General features: G+C 46.1%; 1 protein-coding gene across 1 annotated transcript; it reads right to left on the bottom strand.

The window, feature by feature from the left end:
- Positions 1-1,839: 1,839 nt before the first annotated feature.
- On the bottom strand, positions 1,840-9,396 carry LOC147119798 (uncharacterized). The gene is made up of 2 exons (XM_085985263.1): positions 9,170-9,396; positions 1,840-2,718 (listed from the first exon to the last, which is right to left on the bottom strand). Exon 2 carries the CDS (start codon positions 2,622-2,624, stop codon positions 2,007-2,009), a length of 618 nt encoding a protein of 205 aa, XP_085841389.1. The 5' UTR covers positions 2,625-2,718; positions 9,170-9,396; the 3' UTR covers positions 1,840-2,006.
- Positions 9,397-11,059: the final 1,663 nt, after the last annotated feature.

Raw genomic sequence — 11,059 nt, 5'->3', positions numbered from 1 at the left:
ATGACAAACTCCTGCTCCTATCTTCCATGTTTAACCTTGGTAGTGGGGAATCTTTTAGTAACAGTAATCAGGGACAAAATTAATAGTCACTTGTGTGGATTAATTAAGATAAGCCAGCACGGATTTGTTAAAGGCAAATCGTGTTTAACCAAATTGATCAAGTTTTTTGATGAGGTAACAGAGAGGGTTGATGAGGGCAATGCGGTTGATGTGGTGTACATGGATTTCCAAAAGGCGTTTGACAAAGTGCCACATAATAGGCTTGCCAGCAAAGTTGAAGCCCATGGAATAAAAGGGACAGTGGCAGCATGGATACGAAATTGGCTAAGGGACAGGAAACAGAGAGTAGTGGTGAGCGGTTGTTTTTCGGACTGGAGGAAGGTATAAAGTGGTGTTTCCCAGGGGTCAGTTCTAGGACCACTGCTTTTCTTGATATATATTAATGACTTGGACGTGGGTGTACAGAGCACAATTTCAAAATTTGCAGATGACACAAAACTTGGAAGTATAGTGAACAGTGAGGAGGATAGTTACAGACTTCAAGAAGACAGACAGGCTGGTGAAATGGGTGGACACATGGCAGATGAAATTTAACGCAGAAAAATGTGAAGTGATACATTTGGGTGGAAAGAATGAGGAGAGGACATGTAAACTAAATGGTACAATCCTAAAGTGGGTGCACAAACAGAGAGACCTAGGGGTATGTGTGCACAAATCCTTGAAGGTGGCAGGGCAGGTTGAGAAAGCAGTTAAAAAGGCTTACAGGACCCTGGACTTAATAAATAGAGGTACAGAGTACAAAAGTGTGGAACTGATGATGAAACACTGGTTCGGCCCCAACTGGAGTACTGTGTCCAATTCTGGGCACCACACTTCAGGAAGGATGTGACGGCCTTAGAGAAGGTGCAGAAAAGATTTACGAGAATGATTCCAGGAATGAGGGACTTCAGTTACCTTGATAGACTGGAGAAGCTGGGGTTGTTCTCCTTGGAGCAGAGAAGATTGAGAGGAGATTTGATAGAGGTGTTCAAAATCATGAGGGGTCTAGACAGAGTAGATAGAGAGAAACTGTTCCCATTGGCGGAAGGGTCAAGAACCAGAGGACACAGATTTAAAGTGATTGGCAGAAGAACCAAAGGTGACATGGGGAAAAACTTTTTACGCAGTGAGTGGTTAGGATCGGGAATGCACTGCCTGAAAGGGTGGTGGAGGCAGATTCAATCGTGGCTTTCAAAAGGGAATTGGATGAGTACCTGAGGGAAAAAAATTTGCAGGGCTACGAGGGAAGGGTGGGGGAGTGGGACTATCTGAACTGCTCTTGCAGAGAGCCGGCACGGGCTCAATGGGCTGAATGGCCACAGTCTGTGCTGGAACCATTCTATGAACACGTTAAACCTTCATAGAATAATTACCAATCATTTTTAGACTGGAAACTTAATCCTGCCGTTTCACTTTCAGTCAGGAACAGATCGCAGTTTGACACCAATCTCTGATTTGACAGCACGTTTCCAGCATTCACCTTTGTTCTTCCTGACTCTAAACACAGTTGTAAAGGAGCCTTCTGTTCCGTGCCCAGGAGCTCTGACCCATGGAAGAGAGCGGTTGGGACACATTCCTTACAGGCCTCAAGATTAACCTGCACGGGGACATGGCTGTCAGTGAAGAGAGACGAGAAAGACCAAAGTGCCGTTTGCCCCTCTCAGTGTGGCCCTGAAGGACTGTGTCCAGGCTGTAGTTCTGTTCCCGCCGTACGATCCTCCCCCCAGATTGTCCTTTCTGAGCTCCAGCCAGGTGATGCTAAACACTCAGGTGGGAATGACAAAAATCTACAACAATGTGTTTAAAGCTAAGCTGATTTATTTGACATATATCCAGAATATTAAACTTCAGCCCAGTTACCGGAGTTATTAACAGCAGCAGAAACAAACCCCAACTGTCAGAATGAACACGATTCAATCCAGGATGTGATTAACAGCAGCAATAACATCAGAATCCAACCCCTGCAGTCACTTGTGAACTCGCTGGTGTTTCAGCAGGTTGGAAGACCGAGTGAATCCCTTCCCACACTCGGAGCAGCTGAACGGCCTCTCCCCGGTGTGAACTCGCTGGTGTTCCAGCAGGTGGGAAGACCGAGTGAATCCCTTCCCACACTCGGAGCAGGTGAACGGTCTCTCCCCAGTGTGAGTGCGCTGGTGTGCAGTGAGGTGAGATGATTGCCTGAACCCAGTCCCGCAGTGAGAGCACCTGAACGGTCTCTCGTCAGTGTGAACACGTTGATGGCATGTCAGTTCCCCGGAATATTTAAAGCACTTCCTGCAGTCCAGGCATTCAAAAGGTCTCTCATCAGTGTGAACTTGCCAGTGCTGCAGCAGGTTAGATGAATTCTTGAATCCCTTCCCACACTCAGAGCAGCTGAACGGCCTCTCTCCAGTGTGAACGCGTCGATGAGTTTCGAGCTCAAACGGGTAGCTGAATCGCTTCCCACAGTCCCCACATTTACACGGTTTCTCCCCGGTGTGACTGCGCTTGTGTCTCGACAGGCTAGAGGATTGGCTGAAGCCTCGTCCACACACAGAACACGTGTACAGTTTCTCGCCGCTCTGAACGGTGCTTTCTGCTTCCATATTCAAAGGTCCTGATGAATTGAGCAACTCTGTCAGATCTTGAAGTGATGTTTGGTTTGAGTTTCCCGTCCGCAAATCCTCCCCTTCTAACACCCTGTAAAATGAATTTGAAACAGGAAAAAGGGAGGGTGAGAGAGAACCCACAAAAAACACAAAGGCAGGTTGTGAAATTGAGCTGAATGAATCTGGGAATTTGTGGCGCCGGCACCAGAAAAAAGTGACCATGAAAGCTGCCGGATTGTCGTAAAAACCCAACTGGTTCACTAATGTCCTAGAGAGCAAATAATAAAAATGACAACAGAGAAGGTCATAGACTTAGGTAGCAGTGGGGAAATTAAAAACCAGAGCATGTCAGGAAGGGGCAGAAGGTATGGAGTAAAAGTTAAAGTAATAAAAAGGGCAAAAGCAGGAACGAAGTGTCACAAAACATATTTGAAAGTTCGCTATCTGAATGCACGTAGCATTCGTAACAAAATAGACGAGTTAATGGCACAAATAACGACATATGGGTATGATCTTGTGGCCATTACAGAAACATGGCTGCAGGGTGACAATGCCTGGGAATTAAACATACCAGGTTATTTAATGATCAGGAAGGACAGGCAGGAAGGAAGGGGAGGTGGGGTGGCTATGTTAATAAAGGAAGGAATCACTGTAATACAGAGAAATGATATTGGGTCAAAAGATCAGGATAATGAAACAGTTTGGGTGGAGATAAGGAATAATAAGGGGAAAAAAACACTAGTGGGCGTAGTCTATAGGCCTCCGAACAGTTGCAACTCTGTTGGACGGAGTATCAATCAGGAAATAGTTGAGGCTTGTAATAAGGGAACATCTATAATTATGGGGGATTTTAATTATCGTATTAATTGGACAAATCAAATTGGGCAGGGCTGCCTTGAGGATGAGTTCATTGAGTGTATTAGGGATGGATTTCTTGAGCAGCATGTAAATGAACCGACCAGGGGGCAAGCAACCTTAGATCTGGTCCTGTGTAACGAGACAGGATTAATTAAAAATGTCCTAGTAAAGGATCCCCTTGGAATGAGTGACCATAACATGGTTGAATTCCATATTCAATTAGAGGGTGAGAAGGTTGGATCTCAAACAAGCGTGCTAAGCTTGAATATAGGAGACTATGAAGGTATGAGAGCGGAATTGAGTAGAGTGGATTGGGAAAATAGATTAAAGGGTAAGACGATACATGATCAGTGGTGTACATTTAAGGAGTTATTTTGCAACTTCCAAAAAAAATATATTCCACTGAGAAGAAAAGGGTGTAAAAGAAAAGACAGCCATCTGTGGCTAAGTAAAGAAATTAAGGATAGTATTCGACTAAAAACAAGGGCATATAAGGTAGCCAAATCTAGTGGCAGGATCGAGGATTGGGAAAACTTTAAAAGACAGCAAAAAATAACAAAAAGATTGATTAAGAAAGGGAAGATAGATTATGAAAGTAAATTAGCAAAAAATATAAAAACAGATAGTAAGAGTTTTTATAGTTATAGAAAAAGAAAAAGGGTGGCTAAAGTTAGAGGATGAGACCGGGAAATTAATGGTGGGAAATATGGAGATGGCAAAAACACTGAATGAATATTTTGTATCAGTCTTTACAGTAGAGGACACTAAGAATATCCCAAAACTGGACAAACAGGGGGCTATAGGGGGGGAGGAACTAAACACGATCAAAATCACTCGGTAAAATAATGGGACTCAAGGCGGATAAATCACCTGGACCTGATGGCTTACATCCTAGGGTCTTGAGGGAAGTGGCGGTAGGGATTGTGGATGCATTGGTAATAATTTTCCAAAACTCCCTGGGCTTGGCATAGGTCCCGGCAGACTGGAAAACTGCTAATGTAACACCCTTATTTAAAAAGGGCAGTAGACAGAAGACTGGAAACTATAGATCGGTTAGCCTAACATCTGTGGTAGGTAAAATTTTGGAGTCCATTATTAAGGAGACAGTAACAGGACATTTGGATAAACATAATTTAATAGGACAAAGTCAGCATGGTTTTATGAAGGGGAAGTCATGTTTGACAAATTTGCTGGAGTTCTTTGAGGAAGTAACATATAGGGTGGATAAAGGGGAACCAGTGGACGTAGTGTATTTGGACTTCCAAAAGGCATTTGACAAGGTGCCACACAAAAGATTATTGCTTAAGATAAAAAATCACGGGATTGGGGGTAATATTCTGGCATGGATAGAGGATTGGCTATCTAACAGAAGGCAGAGAGTTGGGATAAATGGTTCATTCTCTGACTGACAATCAGTAACTAGTGGTGTTCCACAGGGGTCAGTGCTGGGTCCCCAACTCTTTACAATCTATATTAACGATTTGGAGGAGGGGACCGAGTGTAACATATCAAAGTTTGCAGATGATACTAAGATGGGAGGGAAAGTAGTGAGTGAGGAGGACATAAAAAACCTGCAAGGGGACATAGACAGGCTAAGTAAGTGGGCAGAGATTTGGCAGATGGAATACAATACTGGAAAGTGTGAGGTTATGCACTTTGGCAGGAAAAATCGTAGAGCAAGTTATTATCTTAATGGCAAGAAACTGGAAAGTACTGAAGCACAAAGGGATCTGGGGGTCCTGGTGCACGAAACTCAAAAGGTTAGTATGCAGGTGCAGCAAGTGATTAAGAAGGCCAATGGAATGTTGGCTTTCATTGCTAGGGGGATAGAATATAAAAATAGGGAGGTATTGCTTCAGTTGTAGAAGGTATTGGTGAGACCGCACCTGGAATACTGCATACAGTTTTGGTGTCCATACTTAAGAAAAGACATACTTGCTCTCGAGTCAGTACAAAGAAGGTTCACTCGGTTAATCCTGGGGATGAGGGGATGGACATATGAGGAGAGTTTGAGTAGATTGGGACTCTACTCATTGGAGTTCAAAAGAATGAGAGGCGATCTTATTGAAACATATAAGATTGTGAAGGGGTTGGATCGGGGAGGATGTTCCCGATGATGGGTGAAACTAGAACTAGGGGGCATAGTCTTAGAATAAGGGGCTGCTCTTTCAAAACTGAGATGAGGAGGAACTACTTCACTCAGAGGGTGGTAGGTCCATGGAATATGCTGCCCCAAATAGCTGTAGAAGCTACATCATTACATAAATTTAAAACAGAAATAGACAGTTTCCTAGAAATAAAGGGAATTAAGGGTTACGGGGAGCGGGCAGGAATTTGGACATGAGTCTAGGATCGGATCGGTCATGGCCCTGTGGGTAGCGGAGCGGGCCCAGGGGCCGTGTAGCCTGATCCTACTCCTATTTCGTGTGTCTAATTCTGTTAGATTCAGGAGATGGTTCTGTGATAGTAGATTGGCAGTTAGGATCAGATCAGCCATGATCTTATTGAATGGCGGAGCAGGCTCGAGGGGCCGATTGGCCTACTCCTGCTCCTATTTCTTATGTTCTTATGTTCAGGGAAGGGAACCCGCCGCCCAGTCTGGGCCTACACAAGACTCTGGCCTCTATGGGAGGAGAGAGAGCGAGGTGGGAGGGGCAGGGGTGAAGGAGAGTGACTTTATACGTCTGCAACTCAACTAGAACTTTGACAGCACCTGCCGAACAGGTGACCTCCACCACCCAGAAGGACAAGGGCAGCAGGTGCATGGGAACACCATCACCGCCCAGTTCCACTCCAAGTCACACACTATCCTGCCTTGGGCATATATCGCCGTTCCTACATCGTCACTGGGGGAAAATCCTGGAACTCCTCACCTAACAGCATTCTGAGAATACCAAAACTGTCCACAGTACTCCAGGTGTGGTCTCACCAAGGCCCGATATAATTGCAGTAAGATTTCTTTACTCTTATACCCCAATGCATTTATAATAAAGGCCAACTTACCATTTGCTTGCTGCACCTGCATGTTAACTTTCTGTGATTCGTGTACAAGGACACGCAGGACCCTCTGAATACCAACACTTCCGAGTCTCTCACCATTTAAAAAATATTCTGCTTTTCTATTTTTCCCACCAAAGTGGATAACTTCACATTTCTCCACATTATACTCCATCTGCCACGTTCTTGTCCACTCCCTTAACCTGTCTATATCCCTTTGCAGGCTCTTTGTGTCTTCCTCACAGCTTACTGTTCCACCTAGCTTTGTATCGTCAGCAAACTTGGATACATTACACTCGATCCTCTCTTCATAGTCATTGATACAGATTGGAAATAGCTGAGGCCCAAGCACTGATCCTAGCTGTACCCGACTAGTAAACATTGACTGGACCCGAACCCCACCATCACACAGCACCTTCAGTATAGGCTCACAGCTCAGATTTACCACTCGGCAAGGTACTAGAGGAGAAACAGTGACTGGGGCCAGACCCCACCATCACACAGCACCTTCAGTATAGGCGCACAGATTCTAACCCTGGGACTGTACATGGGGATTCCAGCCCTGGGACTGTACATGGGGATTCCAACCCTGGGACTGTACATGGGGATTCCAACCCTGGGACTGTACATGGGGATTCCAACCCTGGGACTGTACATGGGGATTCCAGCCCTGGGACTGTACATGGGGATTCCAGCCCTGGGACTGTACATGGGGATTCCAGCCCTGGGATTGTACATGGGGATTCCAGCCCTGGGAATGTACATGGGGATTCCAGCCCTGGGACTGTACATGGGGATTCTAACCATGGGACTGTACATGGGGATTCCAACCCAGGGACTGTACAAGGGGATTCCAACCCAGGGACTGTACAAGGGGATTCCAACCCAGGGACTGTACATGGGGATTCCAAACCTGGGACTGTACATGGGGATTCTAACCATGGGACTGTACATGGGGATTCCAACCCAGGGACTGTACGTGGGGATTCTAACCCTGGGACTGTACATGGGGATTCCAACCCTGGGACTGTACATGGGGATTCCAACCCAGGGACTGTACATGGGGATTCCAAACCTGGGACTGTACATGGGGATTCCAACCCAGGGACTGTACGTGGGGATTCTAACCCTGGGACTGTACATGGGGATTCCAACCCCGGGACAGTACATGGGGATTCTAACCCTGGGACTGAACATGGGGATTGCAACCCTGGGACTGTACATGGGGATTGCAACCCTGGGACTGTATATGTGGATTCCAGCCCTGGGACTGTACATGGGGATTCTAACCCTGGGATGTACAAGTGGATTCTAACCCTGGGACTGTACATGGGGATTCTAACCCTGGGACTGAACGTCGGGATTGCAACCCTGGGACTGTACATGGGGATTGCAACCCTGCGACTGTACATGGGGATTCCAACCCTGGGACTGTACATGGGGATTCTAACCCTGGGACTGTACATGGGGATTCTAACCCTGGGACTGTGCATGGGGATTGCAACCCTGGGACTGTACATGGGGATTGCAACCCTGGGACTGTACATGGGGATTCCAACACTGGGAGTGAACATTGGGATTCCAACCCTGGGACTGTACAAGGGGATTCCAACCCTGGGACTGTACATGGGGATTCCAACCCTGGGACTGTACATGGGAATTCTAACCCTGGGACTGTACATGGGGATTCCAACCCTGGGACTGTACATGGGGATTCCAACCCTGGGACTGTACATGGGGATTCCAGCCCTGGGACTGTACATGGGGATTCCAGCCCTAGGACTGTACATGGGGATTCTATCCCTGGGACTGTACATGGCGATTCCAGCCCTGGGACTGTACATGGGGATTCTATCCCTGGGACTGTACATGGCGATTCCAGCCCTGGGACTGTACATGGGGATTCTATCCCTGGGACTGTACATGGGGATTCCAGCCCTGGGACTGTACATGGGGATTCTATCCCTGGGACTGTACATGGGGATTCTAGCCCTGGGACTGTACAAGGGGATTCTATCCCTGGGACTGTAGAATGGGAAATAACAGAAAATGCTGGAAATACTCAGCAGGCCAGGCAGCATCCGTGGAGAGAGAAACAGAGTTAACATTTCAGGTCTGGGACCCTTCATCAGAACTGGAAAAAGCTGGTGATGTAACAGATATTAAGCAGGTGCAGAGACAGGGGGTGTTTTAGGAGGGGAGAAAGGAATTGAAAGAACATATTGTGCTTATGTAAGAGGCAGGAAAGATAAAATGTTGCAAATGGGAATGGCAAAATCATACAGCATGAAAAATGGAGGCAGGGTAATTGCCCGAAATTGTTGAACTCTATTTTGAGTCCGGAAGGCTGTAAAGTGCCTAATCGAAAGATGAGGTGCTGTTCCTCGAGCTTACGTTCAGCTTCATTGGAACAATGTAATAAGCCGAGGACAGAGAGATCAGAGTGGGATTGAAAGGTGAATTAAAGTGACAGGAAACTGTAGAATTGAAGCCCGGCTCTGGGCTCTTCTGTTACAATTGTGTGGGATGTTCACCATGTGCTCTGCTTTTACCAGCGCGTTCAAGAGAGATGGTGAGATATCTGTTTACTCTACCGGGCACTGGGACCCGGTTGGCAACACTCATTGAAGCCCCGCCCACTCTTAATTCCTGCGCCAAGATGATCGCGCATGTGCTTTGCTACTCACTGAATCAAGATGGTGGCCGTTATCCTGGGCCTGCGACCGGGAAAAGCCCCGAAGCAGCAAACGCGGGACCTTTAGATTATTATTCAGGGCTTGCGGCCTTCAGCAGTTGTTAATGAAACCTCCCCGCCCACCCGCCGGTCCATTACTCCGCTCCGTCGGGCCGTTTCTCACCGATTGATGCAGAACTGCTCTGTAACTACCGTCTTTGTCGTTATACGCACCGCGCATGCGTCAAACCCAGGCGGCTCCTGCGCCTGCGCACTAGGCTCCTGTAGTCTGTGTGCGGCACTTTCTCCCCCGCGTGGACTGCTGGGTAAAAGCTCCGCCATTTAAAAGCCGCATTAGTGAATGGAACAGGATTTACTGGGAATGCATTGAGCACTGAACCATGATCATTTTGGCAGTTATAGTTTGTTTCTGTTGATCTTTCTAACCCCTATACCTGGGCTGGAGATTAATATTCTGTATAAATATTGAATAAATCAGCTTTGTATATAACAAATATTATGTTAGACTATTTGATTTCTCCATGATAAAAGGAGATGTCCTGTTGCCGACTGTTCCATTTATTGGCCTTTCCTTACTCTAATATATATCACTTCTCACCTAGTTTGCCTTGTACCACATCAAACCCCAAACCTGTTCCGTTTGAGTACATGTCTTGTGGAGTGTCTCACTCATCTGAACTTCCTTTGAACCACCCTTTTATAGAACTATCTTGCATAAGATTTGAAATCTGTTATTTCCTATACCATTTAACCCTTTTTGGATCCGATTAAGTAAATACTCCTCCACACATACTTCATGTGATAGCCTTTGAAATGTTCTGATCTTTGTAATTGTCATTGCTGATTTTGATGGTCTCTTTGATTTAATCTGTTGTTATTAACATCCTTTGCAAATTTCTTTATTCGAGATAATTGTTTCAAATATCACCAGGCCCCACCAGTAACCATCTGATTCCACCATCATGCATTACCTGCACTCACTAGAGATAGTTTCACCACCATGACCATTCTCCATACTGAGGCTCCCTGATTCTCATTTATAGACTCAGTGTAAATGGTCCCTGGAATTGGTGTCTCAGTGTAAGTAGTCCACACATACAGCGGGTTCCCAAGGCCTCTCCCCCACACAGTGCGGGTCCCCGCGCATGGCCAACTGGGTTAGGTTATAAAGAGACCACGCGTTGTTCCTCCTCCCACTGCCTGTGGAATGGGGCAGAAATTTAAAGGGACAGGGACTCCCCTTTCTCTGTGCATTTATATTTAAAGGGACAGTCTCATTTATCTTGGAGTGCCAGCAGACTTCACTAAGAGAGTTCCCATTAACAGTTGCTCCCTTCTGTACAGTGATTGTAAAGCTGTCTATTTCAGTGCCTTGAGTCTTTCTACAATGTCTCACTGTTTTTTGACGATCCATTTAACTTGCTTGGTTAATTTTCAAAGATTTCAGAATTTTGCAGTGTGCCAAAGCTTTCCTTTAAAGATGGAATAACATTTGTTTCAAAATATTCTGTTCTAACTCTCTCCTGCACCCCGCCACCTCCCTCACTTCAAAACACTCTGCACTACTGACTGGGAAGGCAACCAAGTTCTATCCTTAATCTGGTCTGTTAGTTGCTTTCAGCCAAGGCAGCAGTTCAGGGGTTATAATTGGCCTCAGTGCCACTGGGCTAAGTGTAAAAATCAGCCAGTGCCACTGCACTTGCTGCTGATCCAGTGACCTCAACTGGGAAGTGTATGGATGTTAATTGAGGGCAGGATTGGACGGCTCTGATGCCTACCACAGTGGAAATCCTGCTGAGAATCAGAGTCGGCTGATGGTGAGGCACTAGAGGTTAAATAATGTCTGTGGAATTGCACCCAGCCAGATTCAGAAATTTTTGGA

The sequence above is a fragment of the Somniosus microcephalus genome, chromosome 4 (assembly GCF_052327205.1).
Source record: "Somniosus microcephalus isolate GS21.2 chromosome 4, FLI_Smic_1.0, whole genome shotgun sequence".
Taxonomy (NCBI): Eukaryota; Metazoa; Chordata; class Chondrichthyes; order Squaliformes; family Somniosidae; genus Somniosus; species Somniosus microcephalus.
The sequence above is the reverse complement of the archived record's forward strand: the minus strand, read 5'-3'. Positions and strand labels throughout refer to the sequence as shown.